The sequence below is a fragment of the Somniosus microcephalus genome, chromosome 7, assembly GCF_052327205.1.
Source record: "Somniosus microcephalus isolate GS21.2 chromosome 7, FLI_Smic_1.0, whole genome shotgun sequence".
Lineage (NCBI taxonomy): Eukaryota > Metazoa > Chordata > Chondrichthyes > Squaliformes > Somniosidae > Somniosus > Somniosus microcephalus.
In genome coordinates this window covers 240,520,219-240,538,702 of record NC_140993.1, presented here as the reverse complement: position 1 = coordinate 240,538,702, position 18,484 = coordinate 240,520,219, and the positions used below count along the sequence as shown (strand labels likewise).

Below are 18,484 nucleotides of genomic sequence, written 5' to 3'. Positions count from 1 at the left end.
CTTAAAGTTGGATGTTTCCCAATAACTACACGGAGGCTGTAACTTAACAATCAACAGGTGTTTACTGGAGCAGAGTAGTCTCAAGACTGGGGTACAGAGGCATGCTCAAGGCTTATATACAGGTGTGGTCACTGCCGGTACTACAGTATACAGGAGCTGTAAAAGTAGTTCTCTCTTAAAGGTACATACACTACAATTCCTCCCCTTTTAGATTAGCAGTACCCATAATATGCAAATAACAATTAACACTTTAACATGCACACTAAACACAAATAGTCCATTTATAGATTCAGTCTTTGGGGCGGCTTCCTGATCCTTTCTGGATAGCGCCTTTCCTGAGGTTCTTGTTCTTGGTGCGGAGGCGATTCTGGCCCCCTTTCATCGGTTTCCACTGCTACTGTTTCTGAGGTAGATGCTACCGGTATGTCGGGTTCATCCCCAGGTACGCGAGACATGGGGTTGACTCGTTCCTGTGACGCTAAGATCTGGTCGACGTGGCGTCTCACAATGTTCTCCCCGACATCCACTGTGTACATTAATGGCCCCTGCCGTGTGCATATCGTTCCGGGTTGCCATTTCTCCATTAGGTAGTCACGGGCCAAGACTGGTTGTCCTACATTGAAGCTCCTTGTCGGCTTCTCATTGATGTGCTGGAATTGTTTATCCTCAACATTTCTTCGCATATTTGGTCTGAGCAAATCCAGACGAGATCTCAACCTTCGGTTAAAGAACATCATGGCCGGGGTCTGGTTGGTAACTGCATGTGTCGCATTTCTGTAGGCTAACAGGAAATTGTCCACCTTATGCTGTAGTGGAATTTCATCATCGCACATGGCCTTTATCGCCTTTTTAAAGGTTTGTACGAACCTCTCAGCCAATCCATTTGTGGCTGGATGATACGGGGCGGATGTGTAATGCCTTACCCCATTCCTTCTCATAAATTTCTGAAACTCTTCGGACACAAACTGTGGTCCATTATCAGAGCAAATCTGCTCTGGCAAGCCGTTCCTGGCAAATATGGTCCGTAGGACTGCAATCGTTTTCTCTGTAGTGGTTGAGGACATTTTTATCACCTCAGGACATTTCGAGTGCGCATCCACTGCTATTAAGAACATTGAGTCCATGAATGGACCAGCAAAATCAATATGCACCCGTTGCCATGGAGAGGAGGGCCACTCCCATGGGTGTAGAGGGGCATGTGGTGGTGCATTTTGGACCTTCTGGCATCCTGAGCAGCTCTTAGTTAGGTCCTCGATTTGTTGATCAATCCCCGGCCACCACACATAAGCCCTAGCAAGGCTTTTCATTTTCACCCCTCCCAGATGACCTTCGTGAAGCTCATTTAGCACTCTCTCCCTTAACTTTGGTGGAATTACCACTCGGGATCCACACATCACTGTCCCCTGGCATACTGACAGCTGTTCTCTTCTGGATGAGAATGCTGGCAACAGTGAGTTGCCATGTGTTGGCCATCCCCTCACCATCAAATCATATACCCGAGACAGTGTCGGATCATTGCGGGTCTCCTTCTCTACATCCGCGTTAGTTACTGGCAATCGTTCAATTATTGACGAATAAAATATCTCGATAGGGTCCACTGCTGGTGCTTCCTCCACAGTAGGCAGTGGCAAGCGTGATAGCCCATCAGTGCTTCCATGCTGTTTCGTGCCTTTATATTCTATTTCATATTGGTTCGCCCCTAGAAAAAGGGACCATCTTTGTAACCGTTGTGCAGTCATCACCGGAACGCCCTTCTTTGGATGAAAGATGGAGACAAGTGGTTGGTGGTCAGTCAGCAAGGTGAACTTCTGCCCATGCAGATAGTGGTTGAATTTTTTTACTCCCCATACTAGGCTGAGGGCCTCCCTGTTGATCTGGGCGTAGTTGCGCTTGGCTGAGGTTAGTGACTGAGACGCAAAGGCTACTGGCCTCTCCAACCCGTCTGGGAATTTGTGCAACAGCACCGCTCCAATACCATAGGGTGATGCATCACATGCCAACCGGATTGGTAGTGCTGGGTTGAAATGGGCCAACACCTCTTTTGATGTGATCAAATCTTTGCACTTCTGGAAAGCTCGTTTACATTCATCATTCCACTTCCATAGTACCCCCGTTTGCAGTAGAGTATTCAGTGGGTGTACGACTGTCGACAAATTTGGTAAGAACTTATGGTAGTAGTTTACCAGCCCGAGGAACGACCTCAGTTGTGACACATTTTCCGGTGCTGGAGTCTTGACTACTGCCTCAATCTTTTCAGGGGACTTATGTAACCCCTCTTCATCAATAACGTGGCTACAATACGAGATCTGCTTCTGGAAAAACTCGCACTTGTGGCGATCAGCTCGTAGCCCATATTCCTTTAATCTAGTGAGCACCTTTTCCAGGTTGGCGAGGTGATCACTGTCATTTTCGCCCGTGACCAGGATGTCGTCCAAATAACACTGGGTCCCTGAAATCCCTTGCAGGACTTGATCCATTGCCCTTTGCCAAATAGCCGGAGCCGATGCTACTCCGAACACCAGCCGGTTGTATTGATAGAGACCTTTATGAGTGTTGATCGTGCGGTATTGTTTCGAGGCTTCTTCTACCTCCATTTGCAAGTACGCCTGGGCCAGATCAATTTTGGTGAAGCGTTTACCTCCAGATAGCGAGGCGAAAATATCCTCAGTCCGTGGATGCGGATATTGTACCGTGTGAAGGACTGAGTTCACTGTCACCTTAAAATCCCCACAGATGCGGACCTCTTTGGTTCCCCAGGCGTATTACTCAATGACCTCTTCATTACAGGGACGATGGGTGTAGCCCACTCGCTCCAGTCTACTTTGGACAGTACTCCTGAACGTTCCAACCCTTCCAGCTCTGCTTCGACGGCTGGTCGGATCGCATAAGGACCGGTCTGGCCTTAAAAAACTTTGGACTTAAATTTTCCTCTATTTTAATCATTGCTGTTATGCCTTTTAGTGTTCCGAGTCCCTCCTGGAACACTTCTTGTGCGTCAGTTAGCATTTTTGACAGTCGTCCAGGTGTGACGCCGTCATCCTTTTTGGTCTCAACCTTCAGTGCCTGTATGGAATGCCAATCTAATTGTATCTTCCGGATCCATTCACGTCCTAGTAGTGGTGGTCCTCCATCTGGCAATACATATAGGTCCATTTTAGGTATTTCCTGGCCTTTGGATATCACTTTCACCCTTATTTTTCCTTTGGGGTAGACTTTTTGCCCCGTGTACGTCTTCAAGACAATCTCTGTAGCTTTCAAGGGTATATGTGAAAATAGCCGCCTGTAGTCCCTTTGGTTTATGACTGTTAGGGCTGATCCAGTGTCCAATTCCATTTTCACTTGGACTCCGTCTATCTTGAGTGTGACCCAGATAGTCTGGTGATCCTCCATTTTGGTTACCTTATGCAGTTTCAGACAACCCAGCTCCTTGCTTCCGGAGTCTGTATCACTTCCCTGCTCGTCTGAACTACTGTCCATCACCTTATGTACCTTTTTGTACTTCTCCTGTGGAGATTTCTTGCTGTTGGTTTTCTTCCCTGACCTGCAGACTCTTGCTATGTGTCCTGTTTTTCCACACTGTCTGCACACTTGGTCCTTGAACCAACAATCCTTCTGGTCGTGTTTTGTTCTGCCGCAGCGATAACACTTCACTGCTCCATATGACATTTCATTGGTGCCATATTCTTGCGGTCTCCGTTGTATCTCTGCAGCGCCCCGTGCGGCTGCTTCGTGTGATACTTCCATGCTGAAAGCCTTGTCCAGCGTAAGATCCTTTTCTGATAGAAGCCGTTTCTGGGTTCCTTCACTTTGAAGCCCACACACAAACTTGTCCCTTAACGTATCTGATAGTCCCACTCCAAACTGGCAGTGTTTCGATAGCTTGCACAGTTCCGTTAAGTACTCAGCATTACTTTCGTCTTTATGCTGGTTCTTTTTGTGGAACTTAAATCTTTCTGCTATCAGCAGCGGTGTGGGGCTTAAGTGGTCCTGTAGGATTTCTACTATGCTTTCGAAATTCTTATCCACGGGCTTCTCTGGGGTTATCAGGTTTCGCAGTAAGCCATAAGTTTTTGCACCCATGGAATTTAACAAAACCAGTGCTTTCCTAGCATCTGGCACTTCATTCGCCCTGCAGTACACCTCAATGCGTTCCACATATGTCGCCCAATCTTCGACTTCATTGTCGAACGCAGTGATACTGCCACTCTTCGCCATCCCTGGGTGTGATTTAACTGTCTAAAATGGTGTCTCCCGTGCTCTCCCTTCTTCTCCGCTGGCACAAAATGGCGTCTCCCGTGCTTTCCTTCCTTCCCGCGCTCGCCCTTCTTCTCCGCTGCGGCTTCTAAAAATGGCGTCTCCCGCGCTCTCCCTTCTTCTCCGCGGTTCAATGGCATCTCCCGCGCTCTCCCTTCTTCTCCCCGCGGACGCGGTTCAGCCCTTGAGCCCTGGCTGTGCTCTGCGCGTTCTCCTGTGCGCCTTTCCTGTTGCCGTCGCTCGGTCCTGAACCCGGCTGCTGCTTTACCCTCTCTCTCTGTCTGTTTGTTTTTCCTTCACCCTCTCTCTTACCCCATCGACGCTGCTCGGCTTTTCTACGCCGTCGGTCGGCTCCAGCCGCCGCTGTCCGGGAAGGGTGTGCGCTGTACCTGTTGCCGGTCTGTTGCTGGATCGTCGTGGCTGGGGAACCAAGCCCGGCTCTCGACAGCCTCTCCTGCGATGTTTACTCTCTGCCGGATGACTGGGCGGTTGCTCGTGGTCGACGCCCGTGCTTCTGGCCTCGACTTTCTTCCACCGTCCTCCCGGAGCGAATCCTTGAAGGGAAATGCAGAGTTGCAGGCAGATTCGAATCGACCTCGTCGCCACTGTTAGATTCGTGATTCTTAAAGTAGGATGTTTCCCAATAACTACACGGAGGCTGTAACTTAACAATCAACAGGTGTTTACTGGAGTAGAGTAGTCTCAAGACTGGGAGTACAGAGGCATGCTCAAGGCTTATATACAGGTGTGGTCACTGCCGGTACTACAGTATACAGGAGCTGTAAAAGTAGTTCTCTTTTAAAGGTACATACACTACAAGATAATCGCCGGAACTTTCAACTTTGATGGAGATGCTAAAACACGGGCAATATTGGATCGGCTGCCCATTATGGAAAAGAAAATTAGGTGGTGTGTATAATGGACGGACAATCCCATATCATTTGTTTAGATTGTCCTTGCCTGTTGTTGAATCTGAGTCATTCTCATTAACCACGAATGAGCCCATCACTTAATTCCCCATTCCCTAATCGTGTGTCTTGATGTAACCGTTCCTTTAGTATCATGTAGAATTTTATTGAAGCAGATAACTGGTTCTCTAATATCATGTTTCTGCTTCTGATATTCCTCCAGGGCCGTGTTCAGATGTGGGTGGACATGTTTCCAATGGATATGCCTCCTCCTGGGCCTTCTGTTGATATATCACCTCGCAAGCCGAAGGGGTAAAAGGAAAATTCTAATTGAAACACAAGTAGAATGATATAGTTTTGCAAGAGCACTGCACTGTTGGAGGGCTGTAATTTATTCTTTAAAAGGATATTAAAATTTAGTCTTGCCGTCATCCCTTTAATTAAATTGCTCACTTGTCTCATCATTACTGTGAGGCCTTCTTTGCTGCGTCTTATCCCTCTCTTCAGAGCTCTCTGTGCTCATTTATTTCTCTGACCTAAATTTGCATTATCAAAAAGACATCAAATCAAATTACCTGGAAATTCAAAAAAATGCACTGACTTTTGAAAACTAAATGTTCCAAAGTTTACTTCTGAAATCACCTGTACCCCTCCTTATCTGAAACCGAGACCAGTTTTAGAATTGAGGACAGAGAGGTTTTTTTTACTCTTAATTTCTTCTGGTGGTCCCTAATTAATGGTAGACAGTGGGAAAACTGATACTCCCGGCAATGACATTCCGCACTTTGATGAGTACAAATATATCACGAAAACATATAAATTATTTACTAATTAGAATGGGAAGTTTGAGCCACTGTGACAGTACTGGTTACAGAAATCAGTACAGTTATAACAATATGGAGTGGGTTGAAAGCTGTAAATAGTAAATCTTAATTCTGCAGATCATAAATTACGAAGTTTTGCTTTCTGGTTTCATCAGAATTCCTTGATTTCTTGAAGTCTTGTAACTCCTTGTAATAGTGTCTATTATTGCTTACTCTCTGGCACTGTTCTCTTATGGTTTCTCTCCTACACATCAGATCATAGACACTACATTGCCTCCAACAGCTTTTCCTCGTTCCCACGCAATCACCTAAGCTGTAGCTCAGGGTTCCGCCCTTGGCCACTTGCATTTCATCCCTTACATGCTACTCGTCGGAGACATCAGCTTGAAGCATGGGTCAGCTGATGACATTCTCTACAGCCGCCAATCTCGTATTAAGATCTGAATAAACCAAAACTTCCTCCAGCTAAATGTTGGGAAAATTGAAGCCATACACGTCAGCTCCCACCAAATACCTAAATGTCTCTGGCCTCCACTTCATCAACCTCCCTACCTGCCACCCCCAGACTAAGCTCAGAGGTGAGGAACTCTGGTTTCCGCTCCACCCAGAGCTCAGCTTCCTCCAATTTGTTACCAAGATTGCTTTCTTTTATTTCTGAAAAATCACCCACTTGCTCTCTTGCTCTCTGCTGCAGGAACCCTAACTCATGTCTTTACCACCTCGAGGCTCTAGTGCTCCCCTTGCTGACTTCCTGCTTCCACCTTCCATAAATGATGATTCATCCGAATGCTATGGCTTGTGTTCTCACCCAAACTAAGGCCTGTCCTTCCCATGCTCAAACGGCTTCCCGTTTGAAATGACCTGAAGATACTTGTTCTCAACTTCATATCAGTCCGTGGCTTCACCCCTCCCAACCTCAGCAATCTCCTCCTGCCATACGTCCCTTCATGCGCCCTCAGCTTTATGAACAGTGGTGTACTTCTCATCATCTGTTCCCTGTGGTGCACCATTGGTAGCTGTTCCTTCAGGTCCCCACCCCCTGGATCTTCATCCCTCAGCAACTCTCTCTTGTCCTCTCTCTCCACTTTCTAAGGCCTCCTAAAGTCTCTTCTCTTCGCCCACTCTTAACCCCATCCTTCCCTTATTCCCTCCTTCTTGGTGTCCACGAGTTGTCCACTGCCCTGTGAGGCAGATCTCTGTATATGAGGAGTTCTATAGAAAAGTAAGTTGTACATTTTATTTAGATTAGAATATAGGGGGAATTTTGCCAGCCCTGGGGAGGCAGGTATGGAGGCGAGACTGCCAGGAAAATGGCAGAAACTGGGAATGGGTACCAACCCCGCTCCCAATCTGCCTCCGTGCCATCTTCCCGGGAGGCGGGCCCCCGACTCGCGCAGGGGCCCATCTCCTCGAGGCGGGAAGGGGATTACAGCCACTTAACTGCCTGTTAACAGGTAGTTAACAGGCAGTTAAGAGGCTTATCCCCATTTTACCCACACAAGTGTGGGCTTCCCGACGGCTGCGAACCTCGCCAGGGTCAGCGAGGTGAGCAGTGGGTTTGCAGGGGTGAGAGGGGTCGAGATGTCAGATGTAGAAGAGAGTGATGGGTGCAAGTGTGGAGAGGTAATTGTGAGAGGTGAGTGCAAAGTGTTCGAAAAAGTTTACTTAGCTTTGCTTCTTCCTGCAGGCTTCAACCTTTGGGGATCCGGAGGTGCCTCATCTCCATGGTAGAGGTGACAGAATGGCTGCTGCATTCTCTGATGCAGCAGCCATCTGCTTTCTGCTAAGGAGAGAGATTTGGTGAGTCTTCATTCCAAGGGCTTACCTTAGAACAGAGATTGTCAGTGTTTGACAGCTTCTCAAAGCTGTCAAACACTGACAATTCATCTGTCAAAAATATTTGACAGATGAAACATCATACACTGACGTCCTCTGTCACCGGCTTTCCCTTAATTGGCTGGCTAAGCCTGCAGGGTGGGCTTAACAAGTTCAATCAAGGGAAAATAGCATGGGTTGGCTGGACGTTGTTGGGGACAGGACTGAAACCCGACAACCAGCTGTCCCGCTCCCAATGTGCCCCCATTGAGAAAATCCAGCCCATAGTGTCTGAGGAAATCAGATTGCCTCCAATTTAACGTATACATGTCATGTCTTAAACGTCTGTGAGATCGTCTTTGATCAATTGTTGTATTTGATTGCAGGTATGAACTAAGAATAATTATCTGGAATGCCGAAGATGTCATATTAGAAGATGAAAATTTTATTACAGGTCAAAAATCAAGTGACATCTATATCAAGGGGTAAGAGTTTCATTTGATTCAAATTTACTTTTTAAATTAGAGAAGTGTCTTATTGGAAACTGGGATTAAAATCTATTTACAATCTTACTGAGATCTTATAAAATAAAACAAATTTAAATGTTGGATTAGTTGTTACACAAAATCAGGAACTCACTATGTGAGGAATCAAAGGTACAAAACTTCTGTCTTACTCCAATTATTAGCACAAAAGCCTTCTCTGCCACTAAATTGTCTTATGCTCACATTCTCCTACTTTGGAAAAAATACATTCATGTTTTACATTAGTTGTTGAACTATTAAACAATGAATTTAGAAATCCCAGCGTGCACAAGAAACTAAACTGCATCTGTTCAATGAATAAACAGTGCGTCCACAGATATATAACTGGCAGCAGGTGTGTATTTGAAATATACACACACTCTGTATAAGTTCATCTATTCATATTTGATGCGGTTACAACTACATCCTATCACAAAATTTTAAGCAATTAATAAAATGGTGTAATCTTGGAGCATAGTGAGGCCTTAATGATAGTTTCTCTCACTTCATTCCAGTTTGGAAAAATGCTTTGGATTCCCACTCATGATGTATTTGTGTCCCTTACGTGTATTTTTCATACCCTGGGCAATGTTTACGAATACAGACAGTGTACATTGTCAACATGCTTAGCCTCAATTTACTTCAACTTATTTCAGTGTTGGAGTATTCCCTAAAAGTGAACACACGCACGTGTGTGTGTGTGTGTGTGTGTATATGCTGTGCGTGCACACAGATACAAAACACATTGAGTGATGAATTGGGATTCTACAGGTTAATTTGGATAAAAAATATTTTTTTCTTAATTCCGATTCAGATTGCTTGTATGAATAAAAATTGTTGGTGCCTCACAGTTGCTCTTCAATTTTGAACATAAAGTGTATGTGCCATTCTCTGACCCCGCACTCCCCCCTCCCCCTTCCATGCAATCTTGGCTTGTCTAGTGGCAAGTTAGCTGAAGTGCTTGGACAAGAACTGTTGCCATATAGGATTATGCACTTGTGGGTAAGATTTCCGAGCTACCACAGTCAATGGGCGGGGGCTGAAAGTATGCAGTGCACCCAATTTCTCCACAGGCAGTGTGTGAATTTCCAGCAGGGCCTTAGATCAGGCCTCGGGAGCTCATGGTAAAAAAAGACGAGAGCTTTAATTTTAATAGAATAATATATTGTATCGACATGCTTATGGCTGTAAACACAGTGACGGGATTACGCTACAACTTGAGTTTGCCCATATATGATATGTTCTGGGTGTAGGCACTTTGAGGGCTGACAGGATCTGAGCATTAAAGGGAGACCTTCTGTTTTTGAAGAATATAGGCCTGGAAATTCGATATCGGTTAAAAGCCTGCTGTTGCCACCGCGGGCCGGTGTTAACTGAAGCCGGAAATGATGGCGCTGACAATTCCGGTAAATTGGTGCTGGTGCCTATTTAACATTAGCCCAGCGCTAAACTCGCCGTGCAAGGCTGCTTTGGTGCCATTCGTCTCGACAGGATGTCCCAATGTAGCGTGGCTGTAGCATTATTGTAGCAAGAACAGTCTTCTCAAAGCAAAGCTGTCATTTCGGAAAGCTATTCGGTCCTTTAAAGGGAAACTGACTTCTGAAATGAAAAAAAAATAATCTAAAAATATGCAGTTTTTAAACCCTTACAGCTGAACTGTCTTCTGAAAAAAATATTTAAAAGAATTCTCAAATGGGAGTCTTCAGCTCTTAAAGCTGAATTGCCTTCTGCACCTAAAAAAAAAAATGGGAAAAGTGCTTCAGCACAAACACAAATGGCTCAGCAGGGCAGGGAAGGGGCACCAAGGGTCTTGCACACAGCACTCCAGCTTTGGGCAGGGGTTCAACACTGCAAGAGAGGTCCTCTACCTACAGGGGTCAGGAGGCCCACCAGAAAGAACGATGTGGGACCACATCACCGAGGCCATCACTGCCAGCAGTGTCGCCCCCACCACCTGGCTCCAGTGCCCAAAGAAGCTTCATGACCTCAGACCACTGGTCAAGGTCAGTGAATGGATCTTCAAAAGCCATCTCCTACCAACTGCACCACTAGCCTCACACACTGCTCAATGCATGACTCCCCCTCCACTCACCTACCAACAATTTCTACTAAACACGAGGCACACCTCCTATTTCTATCTTTACCTCACCCACTTGGCAGGGGCATGGCTGAGCCCTTGGCTAGCAGCGAGGCTGAAAGGATACAAGATGCTGGTATCCTCCTACATTATCCTCCTTCTAGCATGCACCTCTTGCTTTCCCGCCCTCCCTTCACAACTCCACACTTGTGCCTCCCTCATTTCACACACCCAAGAAATGCAGCCTGCCCGGTCAGTGGTTGACCAAGAAGAGGGAGAGGAGGCTGAGGGGTGACTTAATATAGGTCTTTAAAATTATGAAACATTTTGATAGAGTGGATACAGAGGGAATGTTTCCACTTGTGGGGAAGAGCATAACTAGAGGCCATCAATATAAGATAGTCACTAAGAAATCCAATAGGGAATTCAGAAGAAACTTCTTTACCCAGAGAGTGGTGAGAATGTGGAACTCGCTACCACAGGGAGTGGTTGAAGCGAATAGTATAGATGCATTTAAGGGGAGGCTAAACAAGCATATGAGGGAAAAGGGAATAGAGCGTTATGCTGATAGATTTAGATGAGGAAAGATGGGAGGAGGTTCGAGTGGAGCATAAACGCCGGCATGGACTGGTTGGGCCGAATGGCCTGTTTCTGTGCCATATATCCTATGTTATCCTATGTAAGAAGAAACCCCATCACTTGATCTGACACTCCCAGCCCCCAGCTCCTCAAGGTCGGCCTGCAAGGCCATTTGCAGTGTCCCCCACTGAAAGTCAGCAGCCTTCCACCAGCCATGCTTCAGCCACTGGGGTAGCACTGTGTGACATCAGTAGGATAGGCAAAGGCACACACAAGACAGTCACTAGGCAATGCATAAGGGTGATGAGTTAATTTATTGATGTCATATTTGATGGATAAATGTATAAAGTTAGATTGTGGTGGCTTTTATTTCAACATTGTGGTCAAGAGGTCGCTGTGATGGTCAGTAACAGAGGGAAGGTAAGGTATAGGACAAATGTTGAAAGGGCAATAGGGGTTGTAGGCACTGCTACTGCAAGCAGATGATTCTATCCCGGATATCCCAGCCAGAAAGGGGCTGTCTGGGATGCATCCGTACTTCTGCTTCCTCCTCTTCTGTGTCTTCCTCTGCGGCGTCTTCCTCTTCGGCATCTTTCTCTTCCCTCTGAGAGGGGATGGTGTAAATCTGAAATAAAAGCATAAAATGCTGGAAATACTCAGCAGGTCAGGCAGCATCTCGCCCTGAGACATGAATTCTGTTTCTTTCCCCGCGGATGTTGCCTGACCTGCGGAGTATTTCCAGCATTTTCTGTCTTCTCAAAGGCCTTCCTTTACCATCCGTGGCCTTGCAAGCGTCTGGCAGATCTCCTTGCACACTTAAAAAAAAACTTTTAACATGTATTGCACCAAGTCATTACATCAATAAAATCAAAAAAATCCAGTCCAAAAGCTTAAATGCAAACTTACCTGAAAGATGTGTGTCTGTCAGTCTGCTGCATGCTCACTTTCCTGAGCGAGCTTAGGACCCAGCGCTAAACTCAGCACTAAGGTCCAAGTTTGCACAGCGTGACGCCAGTTGGCATTGACGTCACGCTCTCCATATTTGCATCTCCAGGGCCAGCGCTGCTATTGGCAGCGCCAAGGCCCTCACCAAAATGGCAGCCACCGAGTCCCGTGCCAGAGAAGGGCGTTAGGGTGGCAGCTGCCATTTTTCGCAAGGATTCCAGCGCTAACGGGTGGCAGTAAGGAAGGGAATTTCTGTTTTTTCATATCTGAAAGTGTCATTTTCTTTTGATTTGTGATTTCAGCTCTAGTTTTTGCCCAAATGTTTTGGCTACCACATTTTTAGTTGCTACAGTTAGAATTTTGAAACTAGGCATTGGAATGATGGTTCATCTTTTGCTGTTTTATTTGAGGAATAGGCAAAAGGAGGAATGCTAGGCAGGTCACGTGCATCAGAGATAGACTACCCTTACTCATATACCCTTACCCACAAAGTTGCATATACAGGTTGAGGCCACACTTACCTTGGAATGTCAGGGGCAGACTGCCTTTGCATGCGGGGCTTCACTGGAGAGGCAGTGACGGAACTTCTAGCCAACTTCCATCACATCAATGGCAATGACATTGGTTGTTAAGGTCAGCACATCCCTGAACCTTTAGGTGTTTGGCTCATTCCAAGCTGCCACAGGGAACATCAGCAGCAGCAGCAGACAATCAGCAATTCACCGATGTAGCAAGCAGGTGACTCATGTTGCTTGACGGTGCAAACAATTCCATCACTTCCCATGTGGGCACCCAGCAGCAGAATGAGAGAGCTGTGCAATTTGTTTGAGACATCAGAGGCCAGATTTTGACTATTGGGTAGCCTGCCCGTAGAGCACGGCAGCCGGCTGTCTGATGGTGCTGCTGGGAGCCTGGTCCGTTTTTAGGGCTGGGCCTCATTACCGTACACTCAGCAGGCCGCGGGCCACCAGGGAAGCTTGCCGGCGCTAATCTGACAGAATATTGGGCAGCCCCAGGCTGGAGAAAAAGGTAGGTCGGGGGTGTCCGCCTGTGCTGGTCGGAGGAACGGGTGTAGCAATGGCCCGGATTATTTTTGCACGGCCCAGAGGAGCACTCCTGCTGCTCCTGGCCCCACAAAAATAAATAAAAACCTACCTTTGGGCTCCTCTTCAGAAGTCCATGGCACACGCTCCACCCAGTTTAGTTCTAAAGTGGCAATCAGGGTCCCATCTATGTCATAGGACCCCAATTCGCATATTAAAAGGGACTACTGCCCGAGCCAGGCAGATGCGTCGGCCCCTTTGATGGGGGCAGCAGCCAGAACGCTGGCCTAAACGGGGCGGTGAGTCATTTTCAGATCTCTGCCGCCCCATTTAAGACAGTGGGCCCAAGTTAAAGTCTAACCTCATGATTTTCCAAAGTCCAGGACATCACAGACTGTGCAGTCCTCTGGCGGCTCCTGCACACAATCCAGTGTTCCGGGTTAACCTTTTCTATTACCTGTACAAATCGGCAAGTGAGTCTAAATGTTTCAAATTTCAAGTATATCCTTCCTTATTTAAGGAAGGAAATACTTGCATTGGAGGCAATTCAGAGACGATTCACTAGGTTAATTCCAGAGATGAGGGGGCTGACTTATGAGGAAAGGTTGAGCAGGCTGGGCCTATACTCATTGGAATTTAGAAGAATGAGAGGTGATCTTATCGAAACATATAAGATACTGAGGGGGCTCGACAAGGTAGAGGCAGAGAGGATGTTTCCCCTCGTGGGGAAATCTAGAACTCGGGGGCACAGTCTCAGAATAAAGGGTCGCCCTTTTAGAACTGAAATGAGGAGGAACTTCTCTCAGAGGGTCGTAAATCTGTGGAATTCTCTGCCCCAGAGAGCGGAGGAGGCTGGGTCATTAAATACATTTAAAGTGGAGATAGACAAATTTTTGCAAGATAAGGGAGTGAAGGGTTATGGGGAGCTGGCTGGGAAGTGGCTTTGAGCCCAAGATCAGCCATGGTCTTATTGAATGGCGGAGCAGGCTTGAGGGGCCAAGTGGCGTATTCCTGCTCCTATTTCTTATGTTCTTATGTTCTTATTCATAAAAACATTGGACATTTGGAATCCTATTGGATTCTGGACAAGATGTAGGAGCCTTATTCTCTCTAGCAGTGTGTACTTGTCTTGGGTGCAAAATACTTTTAACATTTCAAACACTCTTTCTTTTAGCTGGCTAAAGGGAAAAGAAGAGGATAAGAAAGAAACAGATGTACATTACAACTCCTTGACTGGGACAGGAAACTTCAATTGGCGCTTTATTTTTCCTTTCAACTACATACCTGCGGAGAAACAGATGGTCGTATGCAAAAGGGAATCCATTTTCTCTTTAGACAAGACTGAACGCAAAGTTCCCGCAGTCCTTGTACTTCAAGTCTGGGATTTTGAGAGGCTTTCTTCTGATGACTTCCTAGGTAAGCCAGTAACTTGGAATGCTTCCCGTTTTTCTTGCAGAAGCTTAAAGAAAGAATTTGGGAGCTCACTGTGTTGAAATATTGTCCTTTCATATCGGAAACCTGATTTCAAATCTAACTCCAAGGCAATCAATAGACATAAAAAGACAAGGGTTTAGATCTTCCGCTTTTGAGGAATTGGGAGCACCTTCGGCATGGTGAGACTTCCAACTACCACAAAGATGCACTCTTGACAGCGGACGTTTTTTTTTTAGCCTCAGTCATTTAAAATCTATTTTTGAAGACTACCTGGATTAGGAGCAGTAATTGTTCGTGCTGGGCCCTGATCGCCTGGAACAGTGCAGCTCTGCGGGCGCAAAAGTTTAAATGTTAAAAAACTTGGGGCTAGATTTTCAGTTGCTTGCGCCAGCAGTTAGCGCCTTAAGAGAAGTGATTTTCGGGCGCTATGCGTGTAGCGCCCGGGCGCAGCGCAGTTTGCGCCCCGCCCCAAATTAAGTTGCCCGTTAGCGCCGGTGCAAAGTTTAGCGGCCGCCCGGATGCGCGCGCAGAAAATGACATCACATCCTCGTGCAACGCCCTTTGGCCGCCCCGAATCCAAACTTCAGTCGGACCGCCCCATTGTGCGGCTGGCGTCCAGAGCGTTTGTAAAATGGAACGCAACACACCCTGGGGAGCGCAAATTAAAGGGCACTCCTCATGCACTATAAACGGCAGTCTGCATGTGTTGTGTGGAAGGATCCAGTGTGTTGCTGTGAACGGTGTATTTATGTTTACCACCACCACCACCACCACCACCACCACCACCACCACCACCACCACCACCACCACTCCTTTCCCCCCCCCCCACACTCTGCTTTTGAAAAGAACACATGCACCCTTCCCCTTTAAGAGCTCAGTGGCACCAGAGTGTCTGCCGTGCGCTGCGCCCGAGATCGGGCGTTGCGCTCTGCACCACCGGCTTAGCGCCTAAAGATAGTAGTGGAACGCCTCTTTTAGCGCTCCACCAACCTCTTAGGGCGAAGCCACTGAATTTCTGGCAACGGGGCGCTACTTTGGGGCGGGCGCTAACTTCGGGCGGGCGCTAAGGTTAGCGCCCCAAAACTGTCTATACTGAAAATCTAGCCCTTGGTACCTAAGCCTCTGCAAGTGTATGTTATGCTGGTGGTTTTTGTACATGCCTAGCAACCCAGAAGTGGTGAGTTGAAAACCCACCATGGCACTTTCTGAAATTAAGTTTGATAAATCTGGTGATTTGTGGGTTGGCAACTGAAAAAGTTGACCGTTAAAGCCGCCATTTTAAAGTAGTAAAGGGGGTAAAAGCAGGAATAAATTGTCACAAAATATATTTAAAAGTTCTTTATCTGAATGCACGCAGCATTCGTAACAAAATAGACGAGTTGATGGTACAAATAACTACACATGGGTATGATCTGGTGGCCATTACAGAAACATGGCTGCAAGTTGACCATGACTGGGAACTAAACATCCAGGGGTATTTGACAATTAGGAAGGACAGACAGAAAGGAAAGGGAGGTGGGGTGGCTATGTTAATAAAGGATGGAATCACTGCAATAGTGAGAAATGATATTGGGTCAATGGGTTAGGATAGTGAAACGGTTTGGGTGGAGATAAGGAATAATAAGGGGAAAAAGTCACTAGTGGGCGTAGTCTATAGGCCTCCTAACAGTTGCAACTCTGTTGGTCGAAGTATAAATCAGGAAATAGTTGGGGCTTGTAATAAGGGAACAGCTATAATCATGGGGGATTTTAACTTTCATATTGACTGGACAAATCAAATTGGGCAGGGCAGCCTTGAGGAAGAGTTCATAGAGTGCATTAGGGACGGGTTCCTTGAGCAGTATGTAACTGAACCAACCAGGGGGCAGGCAATCTTAGATCTGGTCCTGTGTAATGAGACAAGATTAATAAAAAATGTCCTAGTAAAGGATCCCCTTGGAATGAGTGACCATAACATGGTTGAATTCCAAATTCAGTTGAAGGCTGAGAGAGTTGGATCTCAAACCAGCGTACTAAGCTTAAATAAAGGAGACTATGAAGGTATGAGAGCAGAGTTGACTAAAGTGGAGTGGGGAAATAGATTAAAGTGTAAGACGGTACATGAGCAGTGGTGTACATTCAAGGAGATACTTCACAACTTTCAAGAAAAATATATTCCACTGAGGAAAAAGGGGCGTAAAAGAAAAGACAGCCATCCGTGGCTAAGTAAAGTAATAAAGGATAGTATCTGACTGAAAACAAGGGCATATAAAGTAGCCAAATCTAGTGGGAGGATAGAAGATTGGGAAGCATTTAAAAGCCAGCAAAGAATAACTAAAAGATTAATTAAGAAAGGGAAGATAGATTATAAAAGTAAACTAGCAAAAAATATAAAAACAGATAGCAAGAGTTTCTACAGTTATATAAAAAGAAAAAGGGTGGCTAAAGTGAATGTTGGTCCCTTAGAGGACGAGACCGGGAAATTAGTGGTGGGGAACATGGAGATGGCAAAAACGCTGAACAAATATTTTGTATCAGTCTTTACAGTAGAGGACACTGAAGTATCCCAACACTGGACAAACAGGGGGCTATGGGGGGGAGGAGTTAAACATGATTAAAATCACTAAGGAGTTGGTACTCGGTAAGATAATGGGACTAAAGGCAGATAAATCCCCTGGACCTGATGGCTTACATCCAAGGGTCTTGAGAGAAGTAGCGGTAGGGATTGTGGATGCATTAGTGGTAATTTTCCAAAACTCCCTGGATTCAGGAAAGGTCCCAGCAGATTGGAAAACTGCTAATGTAATGCCCTTATTTAAAAAGAGAAGTAGACAAAAGGCTGGAAACTATAGACCAGTTAGCCTAACGGCTATGGTTGGTAAAATGTTGGAGTCCATTATTAAGGAAGCAGTAACAGGACATTTGGATAAGCATAATTTAATCAGACAGAGTCAGCGTGGTATTATGAAGGGGAAGTCATGTTTGACAAATTTGCTCGAATTCTTTGAGGACGTAACAAACAGGGTGGATAAAGGGGAACCAGTGGATGTGGTGTATTTGGACTTCCAAAAGGCATTTGACAAGGTGCCACACAAAAGATTACTGTACAAGATAAAAAATCACGGGATTGGGGGTAATATACTGGCATGGGTGGAAGATTGGCTATCTAACAGAAAACAGAGAGTTGGGATAAATGGTTCATTCTCAGGTTGGCAATCAGTGACAAGTGGTGTTCCGCAGGGGTCAGTGCTGGGACCCCAACTCTTTACAATCTATATTAACGATTTGGAGGAAGGGACCGAGTGCAACGTATCCAAGTTTGCCGATGATACAAAGATGGGAGGGAAAGCAGTGAGTGAGGAGGACATAAAAAACCTGCAAAAGGACATAGACAGGCTAAGTGAGTGGGCAGAAATTTGGCAGATGGAATATAACGTTGAAAAGTGTGAGGTTATGCACTTTGGCAGAAAAAAATCAAAGAGCAAGTTATTATCTAAATGGAAAGAAACTGCAAAGTGCTACAGTACAAAGGGATCTGGGGATCCTGGTGCATGAAACACAGAAGGTTAGTATGCAGGTACAGCAGGTGATCAGGAAGGCCAATGGAATCTTGGCTTTTATTGCAAGGGGGATGGAGTATAAAAGCAGGGAAGTCTTGCTTCAGTTATACAGGGTACTGGTGAGGCCACACCTGGAATACTGCGTACAGTTTTGGTTTCCATATTTAAGAAAAGATATACTTGCTCTCGAGGCAGTTCAGAGAAGGTTCACTCAGTTGATTCCGGAGATGAGGGGGTTGACTTATGAGGAAAGGTTGAGTAGGTTGGGCCTCTACTCATTGGAATTCAGAAGAATGAGAGGCGATCTTATCGAAACATATAAGATTGTGAGGGGGCTTGATCGGGTGGATGCAGTGAGGATGTTTCCACTGATGGGTGAGACTAGAACTAGGGGGCATAATCTTAGAATAAGGGGCTGCCCTTTCAAAACTGAGATGAGGAGAAACTTCTTCACTCAGAGGGTAGTAAATCTATGGAATTTGCTACCTCAGAGAGCTGTGGAAGCTGCGACATTAAATAAATTTAAAATGGAGATAGACAGT

At 46.0% G+C, this 18,484-nt stretch overlaps 2 protein-coding genes across 2 annotated transcripts in view; one reads left to right on the top strand and one right to left on the bottom strand.

The window, feature by feature from the left end:
* The window catches only part of LOC147115177 (fer-1-like protein 6), a 904,394-nt gene that overhangs the window by 278,603 nt on the left and 607,307 nt on the right, over positions 1 to 18,484 (bottom strand). The gene's annotated exons all lie outside the window — the stretch shown is intronic.
* LOC147115183 (fer-1-like protein 6) overlaps positions 1 to 18,484 on the top strand; it is a gene marked incomplete at its 5' end in the record, with an annotated part of 214,587 nt that overhangs the window by 177,565 nt on the left and 18,538 nt on the right. The window contains 3 exons of the mRNA XM_085993912.1: positions 5,386 to 5,474; positions 8,188 to 8,286; positions 14,144 to 14,385. Coding sequence (XP_085850038.1) covers positions 5,386 to 5,474; positions 8,188 to 8,286; positions 14,144 to 14,385 — 430 coding nt within the window. The remainder of the gene's footprint in view (positions 1 to 5,385; positions 5,475 to 8,187; positions 8,287 to 14,143; positions 14,386 to 18,484) is intronic.